This window comes from Anolis carolinensis, chromosome 4 (genome assembly GCF_035594765.1).
Source record: "Anolis carolinensis isolate JA03-04 chromosome 4, rAnoCar3.1.pri, whole genome shotgun sequence".
Lineage (NCBI taxonomy): Eukaryota > Metazoa > Chordata > Lepidosauria > Squamata > Dactyloidae > Anolis > Anolis carolinensis.
In genome coordinates, this window is record NC_085844.1 from 211,738,235 (window position 1) to 211,763,155 (window position 24,921).

The 24,921-nt window shown below is 42.0% G+C and overlaps 1 protein-coding gene across 9 annotated transcripts in view; it reads right to left on the reverse strand.

Moving 5' to 3' along the window:
* Window positions 1-24,921, reverse strand: part of nav1 (neuron navigator 1) — a 365,889-nt gene that overhangs the window by 80,670 nt on the left and 260,298 nt on the right. The window contains exon 1 of one of the 9 annotated variants that reach the window (XM_062978716.1): window positions 7,680-7,887. The exons of the other annotated variants lie outside the window; for them this stretch is intronic. Within the exon in view, the coding sequence (XP_062834786.1) occupies window positions 7,680-7,870 (191 nt within the window). The 5' untranslated portion in view covers window positions 7,871-7,887. Of the gene's footprint in view, window positions 1-7,679; window positions 7,888-24,921 lie in introns of those variants that run through there. 9 annotated transcript variants of the gene reach the window in all.

Sequence of the window (24,921 nt, forward strand, 5' to 3'; positions counted from 1 at the left end):
CCTGAGAGGAAAAAATCCAGACCGACACAATTCAGTGAAGAAATATTTCCTCAAGCTAAATCCTTCAGATGTTAAACATAAACACATATGCTTTTTTGTCTAGTGTTATCAAACAACAGTCCTATACCAGAGTCTCAAATTATCCACTATTTGCATTCGTGCATCCAAACAGTACTATACTGTCATACCAAGCAGATATTCTATTTAGAGAACAATGACAAGACTGCAATCTGGAGACAGACAGACCACTAAGAGATCTATTCCTAAAAATTGGGTCACATGAGTGTTATTTAAACACAACTTATTGTGAAACCACTTGTGTAGAATTTTTCAAATATTCCTAGAGTGTTATGAATACAACTGGGCATTCTTTAGAAAGGCTCTCGATATAAAAAGAGTTAGCCTTCTTTGTTATAAATATAAATGCATAGATGATCATTCATACACATATCATCACTGCTTCAACTTGATTTGGAAAAGCAAAACTTCCTCCTGGTTGCTCCATGTTAATAGAGTGCATATTCGATGAAATCACAACTGGCTATGTTAAATAGGACTAATAGAAATTGTGGTCCAACAACAACTGAAGTACTGCATGCTTCTCCTTTACTCCTGTTGCTGAAATAGTGCAACTCTTAAAATATCATGGACACAAGACATGCAAGTCCACTGAACTCTGAGGTTCTGCCTGCTTCAGACAAGTACCAATAGACGGGATATTGGCCATTACTTGAAACAGGTCATGCTTTTTTGCCTCCAACCATTGTCTCCTAGGTTCCTTTCCTCAGCTTATTCTCTCCAACCAGTTCACAGTCTTCTCCGCCTGGGAAAGTCAGTGAAGTTGATGGAGATAGCTTTCTAGGAAAGAGATAGCTTTCCAGGAAATCGGTCTTTCCTGAAAAGCAGGGTAATAGGGAAGAGCTGATAGCCAGGCAGTCAGTAGTTAGAAGTGCTATTAACTGAAGTGGTTTGAACAGGCCTGTTGAAAGCCTTGTAGAGGATGAAACCTTGAAAGCTACAATACGAGACACTCTTGCGAATCATGCCAAATTCATAAGGAATTTAGCTATTGAAGGCTGAAGTGAACTTGATTAAAAAGGAACACAGAACATTCAAGGAGAGAGTCCAAATAGCCAAGACAAACAGAGCAATGTGGGAGAGAGTATACTCATCGACTTAATAAAAAAATAAAACAAACAAAGAACATAAGAACCACCAATACATATCCATCCCACCTGCCCACTTCTGTGGCCCACTGGCCATTATGTGTAATCTTCCATCTTCCTCTGCTCTACTCATCTCTTCCAATATCACCTCACTCTTTTGATGACCTCTATATAACTGATCCATGTTTTCCTTTTTCTTATCCTCCCACTGTAATATTCATGATTCTTATACAATACAGTCCAGTCTTTTAATTTCAGAGCACTTGGCATTCAAGAAAGTCTGTATTGCTCATTCATTCTTTATAGTTTAAAAAAAACCACATTTTTTAAAACTGTGACAAGTTTCAACTACAGGCTAAAAAATCAATGGCAAGAAACTGATTCTTTTTGACCAAGTCTACAATTATCTAGAGAGCCTCCTCCAGCCAATTCACTGCAGAGAGACTGGAATAATGGAGAAACACCATATTTTGTTACTGCCATTCCCTACATCAGGGGTCCTCAAACTTTTTAAGTGGAGGGCCGATTCACAGTCCCTCAGACTGTTAGGGGGCCGGACTATGATGAAATAGTCCAAAATTGGGATTGCTGTTGTTGTGTGCCTTCAAGTCATTTCAGACTTAGGTCAACCCGAAGTCTAAAGTTTAGGACAGGAGCCAGGTCAATGACCTTGGAGGGCCACATCCAACCCATGGGCCTTAGTGTGGGGACCCCTGATCTAGACGATCTCATAAGACCATAGGTAAGCAAAGAGACCTCCAAAGACCATCTAGATGGTCTCATAAGACCATAGGTAAGGAAAGGGACCCTCAAAGGCCATCTAGATGATCTCATCAGGCCATCAGAAGACCATAGATAAGGAAAGGGACCTCGAAGACCATCTAGATGGTTTCATAAGACCATACAGAAGGAAAGGGGCCCCCATGTAGACAATCTCATAAAACCATAGCTAAGCAAAGAGACCTTCAAAGACCGGGTAGATTTAGATTAACTCTAAATCTAAAGTTTAAGACTGGGGCCAGGTAAATGACCTTGGAGGGCCACATCTGGCCCCTGGGCCTTAGTTTGGGGACCCCTGCCCTACATATTGGAGAACAATATGTGCCCCAGATAAAAGGCAGTGAGGGGCTAAGGAGTTCAGGTAGTTTGAACATATCCTTTGGAAACTCTTAGCATGGAGGAGCCTCGAACAGTGGCAGCCAAAGAGGAATATGACATACAAAAGTTTTACTGAACAAATTGATATATATATAAAACCTAGCCTTCTACAGAAGCTTCTTTCAAAGGTGTGGGGAAAAGCCAACAAAGCAGGTTGCAATGGCTTAAAATGCAGCTAGGGCCTTGGAGATCAGGGTCCAAATCCCTGCTCAGTCATAGAAACACACTGGGTGACCTTGGGCCAAGTCAAACTCTCTCACACATTCTTTCAGCCTCTGAAGAAGATACAAACAATCTACTTTTGAATAAATCTTGCCAAGAAAATTCTGTAATAGGTTTACCTTATGGTTGCCATAAATCAGAAATGACTTGAAGGAACATAAGAACAAAGCAATGATTATGTACAGAATGATCTACTAAAACACAATGTACTACTATAGAAGTCAGTTTGTGAAGGTTTTTTTAAGCATCCAGTCAAGTATAAAACCATAAGAACTCACAGAGCCATAAACCTAACTCACTAATTGTATAGCTATGCTCACTTGGTAGGGCTGCTGTCTCCTTTTGTCATTGACTTGCACAAAACTCCAGCAAACAGTTCTCTGCCTCAATATTACTGTAGCTCCCTGTTGTAAAAGATGTACAGCTTTCTATTTCTATATATATTCCTATAATATCTAGCAATTGTGCAACTGATAAAAGGCAATATAAAACCTTTCCAGGAAAAAAGCTATACCATTTTGCTTATAAACAAGGATTTTTATCCCCTCTAACTAGACAACTGCTATTATTTATAGACCTAAAAACAGAACTTGCTCATTCAGAAACAATATATCTTCAATTGCCAGAGTTAAGGGATAAACAAGAGACAATAACTACTCCCATCCTGGCTGTTGGCTTCCTAGGGGCACTGAATTAATGTCTTGTTTGATCCGTTATGGAAAAAAATCAAAATTACTTTGGCTTACTCAGCAGATCTTCTGGAATTGGTCATGCCTGGTGATAATTGGGACAGACAATGCTGTCTAGAATAGTGCTTAGCTCTAAAAGTTAGCTAGCTACCTTTTCCAACCCATGAATCACGGCAGAAACCAGATCCTCACCAATTATTTGTTTTCCTTCCTCCAGGACAACCTATATGATATGGTTCTGGCTTCTTGGCCAAGCTCCTCTGTCACTTAGCTGTCTGCCCCATTGCAAAACCTAAACCAGGAAAAGTCTATTCTCAAATACCCATGAAGAAACAAGGCAGAGCACAACATGCCCAGAAGTTTAATTTACTATAAAATCTGACACACCCAGCAAAGTCTGGCAAGAGCTCAAGGAAATGCACTTGTACAAAAGAATCTACAAGGAGGAATATTTACTTATTAAATATGGACTCTGCCTTTTCACTAAAATGGTGTTCAAGGTATCTCACAATAACAAATAAAAACATAAGCGACCAAACAAAGAATCAGTAAAACCAATAAAAGTAACAGCTAGTTGAGCAAATTGTAATATTTACAATGACCCTGGTAACAGCCAAATTATGAGACCAAAAGAATGTATGAGGGTTAATGTCTATCCTGGATGACTGAAATCAGCTGTTCCTTTCATGACAGCGAGCTATGTTTCCATGCAAAAAGTCTCAAGTTCAATGCGAGGCAGTTGCAGTGACAAATGAGCAAGGCTGGATGACTGGAGAATAGGCTTGGCAAAAGGCACCTAAGTTGCTGCCGGTCAGACTAGACAGCACTGAAATAGATGGACCATTGTCCAGTCCAGTGTAGTAACTCCACGTATTTATAGCTTCCTTCTGTTCTTAGATTGGGATATCTGTGGAGCCATTAAATGGCAAAGCCCCAACCAGAGTGGAGTGGGGGAACTTCACTTGAATTATTTTAAACATGAGCAAGGGTCCACTGGAACATTGCCTACATTCTGAGTTGGCATTACAACCCAGTGAGAAAACACTCCCTTCAGCTGGCTTGTTAAGATGTATGTATATGGTCAGAAGGGGTTTCTGGATTGGTTTTGCATTGCTGGCAATTGCCTTTGCATTATTATATGTCTGGGTGTGGTATTAATGTTAAATAAATTAGGCTTTAGGGAGGAGGGGCTGAAATTGGATGCCAGACTGGATTGGGTGCATCTCAACTGCTCCCTTGTCCCCATTTTCAACTTTAGTCCTGAGCAGAAATCTTCTGCTCAATTTCCCATTTTGATTCTACCAATACTACCTCCTACTCTGAATACCATTGACCATAGTAAGCTTCCACAGTGTATGGCTGAACTGGATTAGGAGGTACAGTTTAAACATTTTGCCCTCAAAGTTTCAAAAATATTGCCTCTTGGGATTCAATTTCTGTGTTATTTAACATTCACATCAGAAATAGAGAAATGAATAGTTCTCCAAATGTTGCAGAAATACAGTTTCTATCATCCGGCATCACTGGCTAAAAAGAAAGGTGACTTGTAGCTTAGGCTACAATATTTACGAAAACTTACAAGGTCAGACTATTAGGGTGGATGTTCCTGCCCAGATGCAGTATATTCTGGTCACGGCTTAGACTACCTTGCAGAGTGATATCGATAACAATAATGATTTAAGGATGCTTTCAGATGGACAGCTCCTACATCTATTGATCAAGAGGCCCTTTGTAACTACAGTAGAGTCTCACTTATCCAAGCTAAACGGCCGGCAGAAGCTTGGATAAGCGAATATCTTGGATAATAAGGAGGGATTAAGGAAAAGCCTATTAAACATCAAATTAGGTTATGATTTTACAAATTAAGCACCAAAACATCATGTTACACAACAAATTTGACATAAAAAGTAGTTCAATATGCAGTAATGTTATGTAGTAATTACTGTATTTACGAATTTAGCACCAAAATATCACAATATATTGAAAATATTGACTACAAAAATGGCTTGGATAATCCAGAGGCTTGGATAAGCGAGACTCTACTGTATTCCATTTCTCTAATGAATAGTTTTCTTATATTAAGAGAGAAAAATGGAAAGAAGACAAGTGAGAGGTCATGGAATCATAGAGTTGGACAAGATCAGGAGACTCTAGTCCAACCCCCTGCCATGCAAAATACGCAACTAAAGCAGAAAGACATTAATCCAAACTCTCTTTGAAGACCTTCAAAGAAAGAAAGCCCATCAACACTGGAGGCAATCTAGTGGACTGCCAAATAACTTCAGTAGTCAAGAATATCTTCCTGGTGTTTAAGGGAAATCGCTTTTCTTGAAAATGGTTAACACAATTGGGTCTCTTGTAAAACTTACAGCAAAGTCACTGTGTCACAAAAGCCTCATCTAGAAAGACCCTGAGAATCTATGCAGAACACAGATGTGGCATTTTTAAAAAGCATTTGTAGAAGAAGCTGCCTCATACTTTCAAATGCACAGTGTGGGTCAGTTCTAAACACGAAAAGAAGCTGGGCTAGGGTCACCAAATGCTTTGGGTCAAAAATGCATGAGGTTCTTTCCCAGAAAAACAGCCCACCTGGGAGCATTAGTTCTCCTTCTTAAAGGAAACCTGGGTCAAATATTTCTCCTTTGTATCCAATTTCCACTTCCTCCCGCAGCCTCCCATTTCCTTGTGGAAAGAAATGGATTTCAGCTACTCAGCAGACAAGAGGATGGATACAATCAGGGCCGCTCCAAAGGAATGCAGCTACACGCTCCACTGGAAAAACCTTGGACATCTGGCTGTAAGATTTTCACAGAGAGCAGCCAACGATGTTCGGGCAAAAAACGGACACCGTGCAGTTTTTGCCTAGTCTTCAAGATTTATGAATTAGTAGTCAGTGCATAAAACTGAAGAAGGAGCACACACACTGCCTTTGCTGTCCAATGAGTCAACTCTTGATCAAGGGGTCAGAATATGCAACACTTATGAATTCAAGAAGGCAAAAGAAAATAATTTCGACTTTGGGAACAAAAAAGGAATATTCCCTTCCCACTGGGGACACCTCTCATTGCCAAATGCTGTCTTTGCAAAACTGATGTTTGTGTGTGTGTGTGTGTGGGGGGGGGGGGGGGCAATTCAAATTTTATTTTTTGTTGGGAAAAAAACCCTTTGTTTGAGCAACTATGGAGACCACAGTTGGATGCCCTGCTCAGTCACAGAAACCCACTCGGTGACCTTGAGGCTGTGCAGCTACACTGGAAGATTCATGCAGTTTGAGTCCACTTGAACAGCCATGGCTCAATGCGATGGGATCCTGGGAGGTGTAGTTTGGTGAGGTACCAGCAATTTTTGCAACATAACGCTCAAGACCTAGTAAAACTACATCTCCTTTGATTCCACCACATTAAGCCATGGCAGTTAAAATGGGGTCAAACTGCATCAGTTCTCCAGTGGAGCTGCACCCACTCGCTCTCAGCCTCAACAAAATCCCATGAGGCTGAAACGGAGGCGCACAATAACCCGTGTTAGGCTTGCCGAAACATTTCGGAGGCATTGGCTGCTCCCACCAGAGGAGACAACGGTTTCCAGCACGCCTCACGCAGCCCTCCAACCACACCCCCTCCTGCACCTTGGCTTCGCGGAAGGAGGGCAAAGCCTGCGCCTGCCCCCCGTTCCTTTGGCGGGTTCCTCCGGGGCCCTTCTCCCCCCCCCCGCCCCCGAGAGAGCCCCATCCTCGCCCCAAACCCAGGCGTTGGCTCTCCACGTGCTTCCCGGCCGTTCAAACCCTGCAAGGGCCACCCATTCGCTCCCTCGTGTCCTCCGCCCCTTCCCTGAAAGAGCCTTTCGCAGCAATGGGAGGAACAGGGAGAAGCATGGGGGGGGGGGGGGGGACCCATCGATGCCGCCCATCTCGAAACGCCGGCCGCCTTCCACATCCAGACACACGGGGAAAGGGGTGGGGGGCATCCAGGTGCTTCCCATGGGTCCCCTCGCAGAAGAGGAGCCCCCAAAGCAGCAGCAGCAGCACATCGTAATGGGGAAAGCGCACTCGGTGCCAACAATAGCTCTTCGCTTTTCCGGAGACTGAGGGAGCCTTTGATTCCCCCCCTCCCTCCCTCCCTCCCTCCCCGAAAGCGTCCTCTTCTCCCTCCTCCTCGGGAGAAAAGGGTTCCCTTCCCTTTGTAGCCTTGCAGATGTCAAAACGGCAAGCCAAGCCTTGCCTCCGCCCCTCCCCGGTCTCTTATCCCGCAGGGATTTCCATCATCCGCACGTTTCCACCTTAATCTCGGGGGTGGCGGTCAAGCCTGGGTCTTGCTGGCATTGTCTGCGGGGCAACGCACCGGGCCCTCCTCGGCCGGGCATCAGCACCAGCTCTTGGCCCACCAGCCCCTTCGGTGCGGCGGAGACTTTCTCGCGGCAGGCAAGCCCACCTGAGCCGGCGCCTTACCTGCAGGGCCGGGCGAAATGCACCGTCCGGAGCGCCCGCCCGGGTCTGGGCAGGGGAGCATGGAGCATGGTCCCGGGTGGCCCTCGCCGAGAGCCACCTCCTCCTCCTCCTCCTCCTCGCCCAGTCCCAGCCGCAAAGCCTCTTTCTTCTTTCCGCGGCGGACGTTCCTCGCTCCTTGGAAGCGGCCGCATGAAGCGCCAGGAGGAGGAGAAGCCCGATCCGTCCCTCGGTCCCTCCTTCGCCCTCCTCGCCCCCTCCCCTTCTCCCCCCCCCCCCGCGGGCTCCTGTCAGCCGCCCTTAAAGCCGCAGCGCCCCATTTCCGTCCCTCCCCTCGCTTATTATCCTGAAGCCCCCGATGCAAGGATGGCAGACAAAGGGGTGGCCCGGTCGCGCATTTCAGCCAGAGAGGGGCAAAAGAAGGCAGGTGGGGCATTGCGGCACCCCGCTGCCTTTGTAGCCCCTTTCCTGCCCCCCCCCCGCGCATTCCTGCCCTCCAGAGCAGCCCTGAAAGAGGCAAGGAGGGTGGCTTTGTTCTTCGCCAGCCCCTAAGCCCTTGCCTGACAGAGAGGGTGCCATCTCTGTGCTTTTAACCTGAATTGCAATCCTTTGCCCCACTAACCGAAGGTTTATTTGTCTGTGGGGGTGGGGGTCATCAAGGAGGCTTCTGCGTCCTAAATACTGTGAAGTCCCCCACATGTCATCTAAAAGTCTTTGCTTCCGCAGCTTTACATCCACAGCTACTTGAGACTCTTTTTGATGGCTTTCTGAAACCTCTGGAGAACAATCCTTAACTCACAGGGGGCAGAATCTTCTTACAGCCAACCAATGGTGAAACAGTTATGCTTGAAGGTATCAGTGAATTATCCTTAATCCCTGACAGATATATTTGCACAGTCAAACCTAATAGCTCTTGCCAACTGTTGGAGCAGCATTTAAGATCCTTGATTCCCATACAAAACCTGTGATAGCAAGAGACTAATAACATCCCTGCCCAATAATTCTTGGTATTTTGGTTTTGGGACTTGTTCCTAGGGTTACTTGGGGCTCTGGTTCCAAAGATTGCATTGGATACTGCACCCACTCAAGTTTTTTAGATATGTTTTTTTTTTGGTTATTTATTCATTCAGTTGCTTCTGACTCTTCGTGACTTCATGGGCCAGCCCACCCAGAGCTCCCTGTCGGCTGTCGCCACCCCCAACTCTTTCAAGGACAAGCCAGTCACTTCAAAGATAACTTTCATCCATCTTGCCGCTGGTCGGCACCTCTTCCTTTTTCCTTCCATTTTCCCAAGAATCCAAGCTTCCCAGTCTTCTCATTATGTGGCCAAGGTACTTCATCTTTGCCCCTAATGGTTAGATATGGTTATCATGATTATTTATGTGCAAACAGATAGACGGGTATAAGGCAAATGTTCTGTATGTCAAAAACCAGAGCTGATAGAAGAAAATGGATGACGGGATATATAGCAGGACCTCTGATGATTCTTGAAAGTGACAGCTGGTTCATGAGAAGATGGGATTTTCGGATGCCTTGACCCCAAATCATATCCAGGGCCAAATTGTCTGGGATCTTGTGTTGTCAAAGGCTTTCATGGAAGGGATCACAGGGTTGTTGTGTGTTTTTCAGGCTGTATGGCCATGTTCCAGAAGTATTCTTTCCTGATGTTTTGCCCACATCTATGGCAGGCATCCTCAGAGGTTGTAAGGTAACCTCTGAGGATGCCTGCCATAGATGTGGGTAAAACGTCAGGAGAGAATACTTCTGGAACATGGCCATACAGCCCGGAAAACACACAACCACCCTGTCTGGTATCTTTTTCTGAGGTTCATCAATTGGGGAGGGAGGGGGGAGTCCAACCTATTGAAATTTGCCACACTTGATGAAAACAATTCTCAGATTACTGCCAGTGGTTCAACCACAGTGGATCATTGATATATGTATGATGCAAGATTTATGTATATGCAAGATTTTCCTTCCCCATCAAATGGTGCAGTTGGCACATCTGATACAGACTATTCAGGACAACATCACCAGGAGAAGCAAACCTGCTGTCTTGGAAGAAGTGCAACTCCATATAGAACAGCAAAGCCTCTGTCTTGGTTAAAATGGACCCAAATTTGTTCAGCCACATCCAATTTCTCAGCATCCTCAGCGTTAGCGGAAAAAGAGATATAACAAAGATTTTCAAAGATCTTCAAGAATCCCCATGCAATGCCCAAGTTTAAATATTTCCTGCTCATAATTGTTGCTCTGTGCCTTCATGTCATTTCTGACTTATGGTGATTCTAAGGAAAACCTATCGGAAGGGTTTCTTGGTCATTGACTTCCATGGAGAAAGTGTAATTTGCCCACTGATACCCAGAGGATTTCCGTGACCAAGTGGGAATTCCAACCCTGGTGTCCTATGCCCCTTCTACACTGCCATATAAAATACAGATGATCTGCTTTGAACTGGATTATATGGCAGTGCAGGCTCATATAATCCAAATCAGATAATGTGTATTATCCACTTTGATAATCTGGATTATATGGCAGTGTAGAAGGGCCCTAGTCTAACAACTACACCACATTGGCTCTCTCTGACTCATAATAACTAACCTTAAGTAAGCCACTATTCTTTGAGCCTTGGCTCCCTCTCTGCAGTATAGAGATATTAACAGGCTACCTAGCAAAGTTGTTGAAAAAATACTGTGGTAGGGCAAAGGTATTGAGTTTTCATCTATACCTTCAAAGTCTTCAATATCTCCCCATTCCTTTGCCTGCTCTTAACCACCACTTACTGTGAAGCTGATACACAGAGCTCCCAGTCACAGCGATATGTGAAACCAGCTCCAGCATTTATTCTAGGAGCACCTGAAAACCCTGAATCTGAGAAACTAGATTAGGCTAAATGCCATAATTTATGAAAATTGCCATCTTTCTCCTCATTCTATCCTGATCCAGGGTACACAATAGAGCTTAGTCCAGAGGAAATTCAAGATTATTAACGAAAATGACTTCAGGGTGACATAAATGCCATGAAGCAAGCCAAATTGATCCACATTGAAGAAACAGATAGTGTCCCCTGTGTGTTTAATTCTGCGTGGTAAGTGCCTATTTTACAGCTCTGCCTCAAAAAACAATTCTGTCAGACGTATCCTTGAAAGAACGGGACTCAAAAATAGTTTAAATATGATAATCTAATTTCAGTCCTGAAAAGAGTTTCAATATCCTTTCACCGGGTACATCTTAACCTAGCTGGGTTTTTGTTTGTTTTGCCTGTTTGTTTTTATGATCTTGTATGAAAAGTTAAAGCAAACCAGAAGAGGAGAGACCAACACATTAAGTTTCTGTGTAAAAATTACTAAGGATGTATAGTTTTTGCTTTCAGCAAGATTACTTACTACAAATCACACATCACATTGTCCTACACCTGTGGTTCTAAATTCCTGGTTCCTTGACTTTCCTCTTTCTTATTCTCTAGTATAGAAAGAAGCAATACAAGGAACAGATGATAAGGCTAATCTGCTAGCTTGAAGAGTTAATTCAGCCAGTCCCTTTGTATGACCATTTGTGCATTTGGCACGGTACAGCTGCTGCCATAAGCCCGCAATGCCCCTGATGTGAAGACATCTGCAGTACCTTCCCCCAAGGTGGTACCAAAGCCTTCTGTGAAATGCATCATTACTATCTCCTTTTGACATTTAATCATAAAGTTGGAAGAGACCTCATGGGCCATCTAGTCCAACTCCCTGTCATGCAGTAAATGCGCAACCAAAGATCCCTGACAGATGGCCATCCAGTCTCTGTTTAAAAGCCTCCAAAGAAGAAGCTTCTACCACACTCCGAGGCAGAAAGTTCAATTGCTGAACAGCTCTTACAGTCAGGAAGTTCTTCCTAATATTCAAGTGGAATCTCTTTTCCTGTAATTTGAACCCATTGCTCCTTGAGTCCTAGTTTCTAGGGCAACAGAAAATAAGCTTGCTCCCTCTTCCTTATGACATCCTTTCAGATATTTAAACGTGGCTATCACATCTCCTCTCAACCTTCTCTTCTGCAGGCTAAACATACCCAGTTCTTTAATCCGCTCCTCATAGGGCAGTGGTTCCCAACCTTTTTTTGACCAGGGACCACTCTCCAACATTAGTACCAATAGAGTTACAAATCAGTTTTTGGTCAACTTTAGATTCAATTTGGTCATTTGGGGTGCTCATTCAGAAAATTGCATTGGATAGACCACATCCAATATGACACAATGGGTTAAACCCTTGTTCTGGCAGGACTGCTGACCAAAAGATTGGAGGTTTGAATCCGGGGAGCAGGGTGAGCTCCCGCCTGTCAGCTCCAATTTCCCATGTAAGGACATGAGAGAAGCCTCCCATAGGATGGTAAAACTTCTGGGTGTCCCCTGGGCAACATCCTTGCAGATGTTATCAATATCCCTCTTGAATTGTGGAGCCCAGAATTGGACACAGTATTCCAAATGACATCTGATCAAAACAGAATATAGGGACACAATTATTTCCCTTGATATAGACACTGTACTCATTTGATGCAGCCCAAAACCCCATTGGCTTTTTAGCTGCTGTATCACATTGTTGGCTACTAAAACTCCAAGTTCTCTTTCACATGTACTATTGTTGAGATAGGTGCCACCTATCTTGTATCTGTGCATTTCATTTTTTTCTTTCATTGCTTTAAAGCTTGTAGAGATTTAGCGTTTTGCTTAGGCTTTGGCTGCTGAGTCAGAGAAGAATGGTAAAATTCCATCATACCTGATTATGGGTTAGCAAAATCAGGTCATTCTGACTCAGGTACAGACAAGGTTATGGGGAGGCAGTTTCGAGCTGAAACATGCTCAGAAAACACAGAACTGCTTACGAGAAAGTACTGCTGCCATCACTGAGTATTAAGGTACGTAATGACACTGGATTTTATTCACCGCATGACAAGGCCATTTTCTCACCTTCCCATTGGCCAGTGTCTTTACTGCATGGTGAGGGTATTTGTAATGGCCTCTCAAATTTCACCTTTACCAAGGACAGGATGAAGACCTGGTTTACAGTTATTGGGGTTTTTCTGCCTCTGATCCAAAGAAGGAAAAAGGAAATGTGATAGAAACATGAAGAAAGACATTTCCACTGAATGAGGTTGATTCCCTGAGTACATCTCTAATAGCCCTGCCAGTCAATACATGATAACAACCAAGGCAATTGATGGCCAACCCCATTGCTATTCAGGTCACACAAATGTCTCCTATCAATTCTAACATGAGCTGAATAAGGCTTACCTTTAGAGTGTTGCAAAATGGGTAATTTAAAAAAAACCGCACACATCTCTAAAATCCATTAAGATAGTCCTGTGAATAGCTTATAATGGCCACATTCCTTAAAATATGTAATGTGGTGAAAATGCGAATTTTTCAAGTATGTTTTAAAGACTGCAGTTCATGGCAATATTCCAGAATTGTAATTCTTAATCTTTTTGAGTGCTGGAACCAGCATCTTTCAAGCTGTACTTTCTTGTTGTCAGCACAGCTTGGTAAACATTATTTTACTCAGACATACACGAAAAGAAAATGCTTTAAGCATATTACTTATAGTTGCTATTTTAAGTTGGAATTAAAGAATCACATCATGAGATCTATAATATTAAGAACATACATTACAAGGAAACAATGTACTGCACTGCTTTACTTCTTGCTGCTGGCTTTAGCTTATATTTTATTACTTGTTATTTTATTGCTATTTTGTTTTAATTTAACTGTATATCACTCTGAGAATTCTTCTTACTGGAGAATCCATAATTATAGAAAATAGATAAACTGATGAATAATAATTAAACAGGCTGGCTTTTTTGTCTCAGGAATGGTTATGAAGCAATCCAAAGGCTTCAGACACACACAGGATGTTTTCATCAGACATACATGACAATAAGACAGATAACTAATGTCTCACCAATGTGTTAAAATGTGTCAGGTAGTCAAATGTAATCATTCATGTTACGCAACATTCGCTTTCGACATTTAAATATGCAGAAGATGACCCACAGGTTTACCCATTTCAACACATTAGCATTTCCTGTGCATCATATTTCCCATCATAGACTACCAGTCAAGTGAGCACCAAAGAAAGTTACTTCCCAAACTGAATGACCTCTTTCTTTGTCTGAACTAATCAATAAAGGTCCAGAAAGGTTTGTGATTTCAATCTGAAAATTATTAGTTGCTGTTTAACTGTAATCTATGTTTATAAATCCTGTGATTCTGTAGAGGGGTAGAGAGGGTTAACCAAAACACAGTCTTAGCAAAGCTAGAAGAATATGTCCCTATGGGTCTGGAAGTACATAGTTTCTTCCTCAAGCTTATTTCTGCCTTGGCAAAGCCCTTTCTTATCTCCCTTGTCAATGAGCCTTGGGACGAAACCTTGTTTATGTCAGTTGCCCCATAAACAATAAAACAATGAACACATCTGATGTTTTATTTTTTAAAAGTAACTCCATGGATACAAGTGTACATGTGAATATGGGTACACAAATGTGTGAGAGGCTGAATGTGGATGCTCTAAACATGCAGGCACACAGGTATATGTATGTGTGCATAGAAGCCAGCTTGTATCTCTGTGTTTTGTCTGGGTATATTGAGGTTAATTAGAAAGCAGGGAATTTGTGAACCCAACCAAGCTCTTTGGTATAGAATTGCAAGGCAGCTCAAGTCAGCTAGAGTCCAAAATATCAACAAGAAGACTAAGCTGACTGGGCACACAAGTAAGGCATCACAGAAAAGGAACTGGCTCTCTCCAAAGGAATCCCCATGCATGACTTGATTAAAAGGGCCATCCATTATTTAGTCTTCCTCTCTGCTTCTCTACTCCACATCTCCCCTGAGCCCACTGCCTGCCTTGTAAATCAGCAAGCTTGAAGAAGGCCGTCTTCCCCGCCCCCTCCTTGAACCCACCGCTTGCCTTGTAAATCAGCTTTTTTGAGGCTTATGCTTTCTCTCTTTTCTTCAGTTCTCTGGCCAGCATTTGGAAGAGTCACAGAAAGAGACTCTTAAATCATATCAGAGGAAGAACGACTGACCTTCTCCAGCTTTATGAAGCTGCCCCTCCCCTACACCCAGAATGTTTCCCACTCCTTTTGAAAGAAAATGACTCAGTCAAACGTGACCTATAGTTTCTGACAATTCCAGTTCACTCTCAACTTGTTCAAGGTTCATGATTTCAGGAAGAGAAAGTAGAGCTCTATATGGATCTCTTCAAAAGCAAATCCCTGTATTTTCAAATCTAGAATGTAGAATTAATGCAGTTTGGCACCATTTTAACTGCCATGGTTCAAAGCTATGGATTCACAGGAGTTACAGTTTTACATGATCTTTAGCCTTCTTTGCCAAACAGTGTGGTGCCTCACCAAGCCCCCATGATTCTGTAGCATTGAGCCACAATTGTTAAAGTAGTAAAAGGCATATTTTTATATTAATGGCCTAGTAGATTCTCTATGAAACCTTGGGTTTTGGTCCTTTTTGGTCCATGCATTCCAGATGCACTAATCCAGAATAGTAAGTCTGTAGCAATTCCATATCTACAATCAGTCTTCCACTTTCGCTGGAGAGGCACAAGACCCACATAAAAGTGAAAAACCACAAATAAAGAAAATCTGAGAAAATACTTCTCTAGGTATTTCTATGTCTTCTCTCTAGAAATCCTGAGGTCCACCAGCATGACTGGAGGAAGTTGCCCATAGAGTCATACTGAAAGATTCCTAATGAAGTCTGTGAATAATCAGATCTGAAGAAGATTATAAATCCCCCTCTGCTTGCAAATATTTATTGGGCACTTGTCTACACATTATGTCATTTCTGATGGAAGCAAGTCAGAATAGCTTCAATGTGCTGGCTGAAACATGCTTTACACACCCTTGGCATCATGAACAGAGTTTCCATACTACCCTCAGCCGATGTCATGGACAACTATTGATACAGACTGTGCCAACCTATCACAGGAACCCTCTGTGCAATGTGACAGGTCATCATCATATATGCTATAAGGTTTGGGATGCTGTGCAGCCTCTCATTTAATAAACACACTGGTTGTGCAAAAGTTGCATGTGGAAAAATCTGGACATAAATCATTCCTCTTAACATTGTTTGGCCATTTGGTTCATACACAGCAGAGTTTTTGCATTGTATGAAATCCTAACAAAGTGGTTGAGCACAGTTGGCCCTCCATATCCATGGATTTTACATCTATGGATTCAGCCATCCATTGGGTTGAAAATATTCCTCCTAAAATTAAAAAAAAATCCAAAAAGCAAACCTTGATTTTTCTATTTTATATAAGGGACACCCTTTTACAATGCCATTGTATATAGTAAGACTTGAACATCCATGAATTTTCTGTACCTGAGTCAGAATGACTTGTATGTACTTCCAAGAGACCAATGGGGAGCACAGCTAGAGTGGACCAGCTAATCACCTTGTCAGGTTGATTGACTGTGAAGGCCTGCCAAAAAAATATCTTTGCAAGCAGAGGTTGAAAGAGAGGACCAACCTAAGCAGAAGGAAGAAGCACTCATGGAAAGCCTACAAAAACTGGCATAAAGAAGACAACGTCTGCTGATATGGCAAAAGGAAAGCAGGACAGATTTATACAATTCTTATGCTGGCAGGCAAGTGGGGTGACAGCTGCTAGGAGAATGTGGCAGGCTTGGAGCAAGCACCTGTTCTCTTTGGGGTTCACACACACCATTACTATCAATGCCCTCATAAGCTGAGGCCTCTGGAATGCAGCATTGATACAAATGCATTCTTCTCCTTCCAGAGCATTATTAAAAACTGGAGTGGGAAAAACGGGGTCTAAGATATTCATGAATAAAATCTGGGTGCCACTTCCTTCCTGTTCTCAGTGACTATCTTAAAATAATGTTGGGAATAGATATATAGGAAGTACAGGTAGACTACAGCAGTGAGTAAATGTAGTGAAATAGTGGCTTGTATGTATGCAGAGCATCTACAGTCCAGAAGCAGGACCACAATTCTTGCAATCTATACATAGACTAGAAGAATACTCCATTTATGGAATACACAGATGTACTACCACCTATCTTTGCCCCTTTCAAAACTCAGATGCTTTTGCATCTCCTTCCTGTTCAAACTGATCACAGAGTTATTGTCCTGCTTTCCTGCTACTTTTTGTGGTCTGTGTTCATGTATAACAAAGGCAATAGTTCATCAAACGTTTTCCATAGTTTTGTGGAAAACCTGGTTCAAGGATTTTCAGGCAGTTCCTGTAACATGCAGAGAAAAAGCATAGCATCGTAATCCGAGTCTTGAACTAGGGCTTCCGCAGAATCCTCGCTTAGCTATGGCACCTCACTGAGTGGCAGTTGTGAAGTCATGCCCTCTGAATAATCTTGCCAAGAAAACCCTATCATACATCACTCTATGTCACAGATAATTTGATGATGCATGACAAAAAGAAAAGAAGCTTGCACATGCAGATTTTGCAGGGCAGAGGGGCTACCTGGTGTTAGTTTCTGAAGACAATGTTTATCAAATGTCTATAATCCTCCAGATTCACATCTCACAAGGTCCTGTGCCTGTCGATGCAACATGGTGTGCAAGAATCAGAGGAGGTGGGGTGTGTGTTTTTTTGGGCGGGTGGGGAGCATTATCATGCATAGCTAGTTTGTATATTTAGCTAATGACAGAATCAGGTTTAAAAAGTAGCATCTTACTATGAAACAATTTACTTTGGCAACTTTACCGAAGAAAAAGAATTACAACCCCCCTTGAAATATAGACTTAGAAAAAAGACAGGGGAATGAGCTCAGCAAAATTGTTGAAGATCATATTGCATAGCTAAATTCTAATTATTCAATACAAAATGTAGTTTTGGATGGAGGCAGTTGATGCCCTATAAGTTCACAAAATACTGCTTTTAAACATTGAAGATTATTAATAAGAATAACAATAGGCACTGGATTAAAAGCTAAAGGGCTAGACACCGGGAAAACTTAAGAATTGATGACATTTTGTTTCCATCTAAAAATTGCTGTTGGTGGGCTGGCATGAAGTGACTGACTGAGGCAAAGGGAGGGATAGCTTGAAGACTAATTTGCCCAAGAGCCTCCTGGTATATGTCTTACTTGTGGTTCGGGGAATTACAGGAGGGGGAAGGAAGCATACAGGATCATGCTACTAGAATCAATATAGTAAATTTCTCCTGAAGTTGGCACAGGAAAGACGTAATCACATTCAAACAAAAACAAAATCCCAGACAGTTAGCGGGTGTGGGCAGGTTGAAAAACACTGGCAAGTGTGTGAATAAAAATAAACTAGCTATGTTAAGCCTCCCCCCATCCCACCCCTGATTATTTGGTCTTTTACTTGTTTTAAAAAATGGCTACAAAACAAGTAACTTTTGGGTGCAACTCGCCTTAGAATCAGACTGGTAAAGCTGTTAATTCTCCTAGATCTTTTTTCTAAACTCACCATGTTCTGCAACAAAATTCTGAAGCAGGTCAACACTGCAACTGCTGCATAACAGAACAAAGCAGACTTAAGAGTAATGGATTTACAGCTGAAATCACTGTAACTGAATCAGAGAAGTGGGAATCAAGGTGAATCCTCATTCTCTCATGAGGGTACATAGTTCATTCCTCATAGCTGAAAGCAGATCTCACTCTCTCCTTTACACACACACACACACACTTTGTATATACCACAATTGAAATTAAGCAAGAAGATTTAATAGCAGCTGTGCTATGGGTAAGCCACAGTAGGGAAACTTTAATACCACACCACACATTTTAAGCCCCGAGTTCAGTAAAGCTCCAAAATCCAGGAGCAACTTTCTTTAATGTTCAAGGAACTTAAAAAATGTTCACTCCCAGCCATTTGGTACATGTTATGACATCCCAAATGTGTACGAATTAACAGACTTTGTTCCTTTTATCTGAAAAGCCACCCCCAGTACTGCTGGCATCAGGTATATGTACTGCCGGGTATCTCCCTTCCGAGACCCATCCACCAGCACTTCCATCCACTAGAGTCCCCATATCAAAAACAATTCTCTGAGCAGCAGCCAGCAAGACCAGCACACTCCCAAGGATGCAGGCTTCAGCATCACAACCAGCCTAAGGCAGAGCCTGAATCGGAACTGGGTTCCTTACACCACTCAATGATTTCATAGAATCATAGCGTTGGAAGAGACCTCCTGGGCCATTCAGTCCAACCCCCTGCCAAGAAGCAGGAAAATCGCATTCAAACAAATAGCCATCTAGCCTCTGTTTAAAAGTCTCCAAACTTCACAACATCATGTATCTGATATATGCATATCAAGGTAGGCAACCAGCCTAAAGGAACTATCTGAGAACAGAAGGAAGGGCGCTGAGCTGCAAGCCAGAAACATGTCATTGTTAAGGCTTTCAATCCTAAGAGAAGAATGGAGGCTGAGAGAAATGGTGTAACAAATAGCTTTTGGTGAGTCCTGTCCTTTTTTTGTTTTTATTTTTTGAATAAGTGGCTCACCTGGTGCTCTCCAAAGTGCTGCAGCTACTCACCTATCTTGTCCCCAGAATAATAAAAATCAATTGGTTACCCATCATTTGTTTACATTTTTAAAATTGTTAATGTTACTTATTAGGTGCCAAGAATATTACTTTTGGGGTAACTATCAAGTGCTTCATATTGATTTAATTAATTATTGAGCATTTCTAGCAATGGCAAACCATTCTTTAAAATTTAACCATTTAATTACTCCATGAGTTAACTGACAAATTGGCTGTATCTTTTTCTTCATGCATCAGTTTCCAATTTAACATTTACAGTGCCAATATAAATGTGCTCACTTTCAGCTTTTCCTATCATGCTTTGAGAGCTCCTTGTTAAGCGATGATATATAGCCTCTGACCCACCTTGTTATCTCTTATCTGTTCCATCTGGGCAAACAACCAGAATGATGAGGAAATAGAAGAATATCTCCCACTTGTCTTCTCCCTCTGGGCAGCTTGGTGGATTTGTCCCAAAAGAGAGGGCCAGTGAATGCAAAGTGGTGATAACAGAAGAAAGGAGGTGGGCATCCTTGGGTAGTGGAAGTTCACTCAGGTATCTCGTCTAAGAATGCAATGCTGTTTTCAGATCTTAGAATATCTGCCATGGTACAAATGCTCCTTCCCATCACCTGGTCCGTAGCCCAGAACAGCACAATAAGCACAAGAGAGAATTTACAATCCAACATGGTGTGCACAGAAAAGATGTATGTGAGACCACAGAGGCATCTCTTTTATTCATGGATGATCAATCTTAGCATGTAGCAGTCAGAACTAGTGGTCATGCTGGTTCTCGAATTCTAGGAACTGAAGTCTCAAAAAGCAGCTTTTCGAATCACTAGAAGTAATACATAGACAGATTGTTTCCTGCTATCTGTTGTTAGCTTTGGTCATGTTCATATTTGTATTATACTTGTATTTTCATCTAGCCTCATGGAGCTTAACAATGTAGTATAAAGCAGTAACAATATAATAAACAAGATTTGATATACAATGAAGAAGATGAGCAAAACAGAAAACTAATTGAAGCAGGGAATAACTCTTGGAAAGAATGGGAAATAACCTCTTCCTTGGAAGAATACTTCTGGAACATGGCTATACAGCCCGAAAAACATACAATAACCCAAAAATGACTTTGCATATAAGGAAAGGTAAGTACAGTAGAGTCTCACTAATCCAAGCCTCGCTTATCCAAGCCTCTGGATAATCCAAGCCATTTTTGTAGTCAATGTTTTCAATATATCGTGATATTTTGGTGCTAAATTCGTAAATACAGTAATTACAGCATAACATTACTGCGTATTGAACTACTTTTTCTGTCAAATTTGTTGTATAACATGAAGTTTTGGTGCTTAATTTGTAAAATCATAACCTAATTTGATGTTTAATAGGCTTTTCCTTAATCCCTCCTTATTATCCAAGTTATTCACTTATCCAAGCTTCTGCCAGCCCGTTTAGCTTGGATTAGTGAGACTCTACTGTACAATAGAAACCCATTCCATCTTGTTTTTAGTATTTGGTTGCCTTCTACCTGGTCATAGAATCATAGAATCATAGAGTTGGACGAGACCTCATGGGCCATCCAGTCCAACTCCTTGCCAAGAAGAAGGAAAATGACATTCAAAACACCCCTGACAGATGGCCACCCAGCCTCTGCTTAAAAGCCTCCAAAGGAGGAGCTTCAATCACACCTGGTCTACCTGATCCTACTTGTAGATGTTTCTGAACTATTCTTAAGACAAAAAGATTACTCTTCATTTCTTCCTACAAGACACCGCTTTCAGAATCAAAATAATAAACACAGGGCATATATCTTTATTTCATTTTGGAGTTCTTTAATTGACATTTCATTGTTCCACATGAAACAAGTAAAATATCATAAAACCATCAAAATCTTAACACATAAGAACAAGTGAGAAAAAGCAGCAGCTTCCTACAATCTTAGATCTCTCACCAGTATGCTAACATTAAAAACATTCTGAAGGAAAACAGCTGAGGTAGACATGCTGCACTCCAGGTAGAAGATATTTATCAGCCCAAGCTTCTGATAAGAAATGTTGTTATAACCTGTAGCCTATTGAGGCATGTAATTCTCCCTCATGACATCACCTTTGAAAAGTTTGAGGAAACTTAATTCAGCCATCTGCTTGTTAATGGGACCAAGCAATTGAGGAGTACATTACCTACTTTAGAGCTGAAGTAGCTCCCACTTTGTTTTTGAAAGAACTGAAAGAACTCAGGGTTACTCTCTGTCTCCAGCCTGTTTTCCCCAAGTATCTCCATCCCATATTCCCAAAGATCCTGCAAACGAATGTGATACTCTGCATTAAATTTATATTAGCAGACCAACACAAAGCTGGAGGGAACACTGTTTTGCTTTCTAGGCATCTGTAATTGATCTGGGCTCCTTTCCTCATGATTTAACTTCTGTTTAATTGGACAGAAAAATAATTAACTCCATAAGCCAATATTTCCATTTGCAGGATGGGATAGCATTCCTGGCCTGTCTGCCATATAGCAAGAAGAAGGTGCTGACTCTGTATTCACAGAACCACCATCTTCTTTCCTTCATGTTCTCAGGCCCAATTAGAAGCCATTCTGCCAAAATTCCTTATTTCATTTCCTATTCAAGGTGTTAACTCATACTAAGATACATTATCCTCCTGGCTCCAGATGAAATTCTCACTTCCTGAACTGGGCCGGCAATTCTTTACTGGACTACAGCCTAGCCAAAAATAATGTGCTAGTACTTAATTGATTAAAGATGTTACCTTTGTCTTGAATCGTGAATGGCTGACCCAGCACATGCTGCCACATTTGTGGTCTTAAAACAGATAGCTAATGCTTGTTCCAGATTTGAAGTTCCCAAGACACTGGGATCTATAGGCTATAGCTCAGTGATGGAGCACTACTGAAAGGTGCAAAAGGTTCCAGATTCAATCCTTCGGATATTTTCTGAAATGCGTATGTAGCATATAGTGGGGAAAAACAATATCCAAGACCCTGGAGAACTGTTGCCAATCAGTGTAGGTAATACTGAGCCTCTACAGCAGTGGTTCTCAATCTGTGGGTCCTCAGATGTTTTGGCCTTCAACTCCCAGAAATCCTAACAGCTGATAAACTGGCTGGGATTTCTGAGAGTTGTAGGCCAAAACACCTGGGGACCCACAGGTTGAGAAGTACTGCTCTACAGAGACCAATGATTTGTCTGCATAAAAGGCAGCTTACAATATAATTATCATTCACTGGATTTGTATCCCTAAATGCCAAGGGGATTAGTACCGCAGGCACTTTGTTTCTGAATACATACAATCCCACTGAGAAGTAGGTTAGATTTACAGACAGTGACTGGGCAAAGATCACTGGGCAATTTTCATGGGTGAGTAGAAACTAGAATCCTACTTTTTGAGTATAGGATCAATACTGAATTCACTCGAATGTATGATTCACTGAAGTAAAGACATGGAAAACAAATGCATGTTGAAGCTTATCAATTCCCTAGCCTGATAATTCTTTAGCTATCTGATGTGGGGATCTGCCAATTAATTTTTCCCAATGTACCAGGTATCAGCACAATATTCATACCCATTGGCAACAACTGTTCTTTTTTTCCAAAAACTGGCAGGTGATAACTTATGGACTGCCACAGCCCTCTGGTTCACTAACCCACACTGTTCAGGATCTTAAGTTCCTGGGTCCAAAAGTAATTTTGTTTTTCTAGGGGAAAGCTGGATTCTCAAGACATGGGACTGGAACAGTAAGGTCTCCAACTATTGGATGGGGTTACTTCAATGGGTACTATGTTTCCATGCAAGAACTGTATCTGTAATCACATTTTCTACAGCACAAAGAATTATATCAGCCAGTTCCCAAGCTATACATGACATTTCCAAATCTAGGAAGGGTTACCATTACCAAAGCTTTCCTGACTGCTTTGTCTGTGCCTTGCATGTCCTTGTGTGCTGAGCAGCTGGAGCTCATCTGTGGTCATAAGCATTCAACATCCAGGACACTCAGCAAAGTTCTCTGCATAGTACACACATTCCATTCCATTACTTTACCAAAGAGTCTGGTAATAGTGGGGTCCAGTTTCCTGGAAAGAGCTCAAGAAAGCAAGGGGAGCTCAAGAAAGCCCATAATGGTTCTTTCAAATAGTTACCCAATTGTACAAATGACATCAGCATCAAATATGAACCATGTGCCTTGGCTGCAAAACTATCTGGACGAGGCCACATAGGTCCTCTCGCATCTGATGTCCACAGAGGCATATTTCTGAGGGTGGAAGTGTAAAGGGGAGGCAGACTGCATAAAGAAACGACAGAGATTATAACTCGTGTATTATTAATCAACCAGAGTCCATGCTTAAAACACTTTATTAAAGGGGGAAATGAGCTACTAGGGTGTGGGACCATTCAGAGAAAATGAAGGGACATCTATCATGCTCCCCTCGCTGCAACCCTGCTCTTGAAAGTACAACCCTTCTGAAAAGCAAAACAAACAAAAACAAAACCCAGTATTCTTCTATTCATGCTTTCTTACTCCCTGCCTGTTGCAGAGCTTTCCAGCTGGGGCATAAGCCTAAAGCGTAGGTGTATGGTTGGAACTGGTTCCTAACTCTGGGTCGATCTGTGTGAGATGGATGGCTCCCAGCAGAGTCCCCAGGCTGGTATTTTCCATGTGAACTTCAAAGCCGTCCAAGGTTTGGCCGGGCCTTTCCTGATCTGTTAAGGCTTTGGGTGTCAGAGCCAATCAGGCCAGACACTCCAAATCACTTCCATCTTTTGCACAGCGCTGAAACATGATCCCTCATGCACATACACACCCTTGCTGTTTTCATGGGAATAAGCCACATTATAAAGCAGGGGTGGGAAGCTGCCAAGGTTGGGAGGCCACGTTGCTTCCCTGCAGATATCATGAAGCCATAATTCTTCCATGTTTCCCACCTCCATGCTGTTTTCAACTTCTGTTTTAATTCCTAAAGAAAGAAGTTTCCTGGGCCTAAAAGACCCTGGACACGATGTGGCAAAATTTTATATCTCCGCCTTACAAACTCCCTGGAATGTAGAGAACATTTTAGTGTTGTTTTTCTAAAAAAATCTAACCCCCCTCCAAAAAAGACGAAAAAGAAAAAAGGGTATAAAAATTGTGTTGGAGTTCCATGCAGCATGTTGACTACACTTTCTCCATTCTTCTTATAATTTCAGTTTAGGAAACAACAAATTAGAGTGTCTCCCTTGTCACGTATCATTTTTTTTTTGTCCATTTCATTTCAAACATTTAGAACTGTGGGGGGAAGCTATAAAAACTAGGAAACCAACAAACATTGGAAGAAGGAGGTATAGCTATGTGAAGAAAGCCCAGAGGTACAGAAGACCCAAATGTGGCCCTGGAGCCTATGGTTTCCCATCCCTGCTTCACATATTCAAGGAAACCAAATCAGACAGGATTGTCACACTTCCACTTGTCCTTTCAGCATATATCATGGGGATAAAATAGGACCTTACAGGCCACATGGACAAGAAGAGCTGTAGCAAAATAGAGCATAAGATAGCAGAAGACACAATGACTGCATTCTCTCTAAACAGATATATGGCCTCCAGACAAAGAGAAACATGTAACCTTAGGTCTTTTCCAGCTGTGCTTTTCATGAAAGCTATTTAGCACCATCCTTGGCTGAGCCAATGCCTCTGAAAAAAGGAAACAATACACAAAGGAC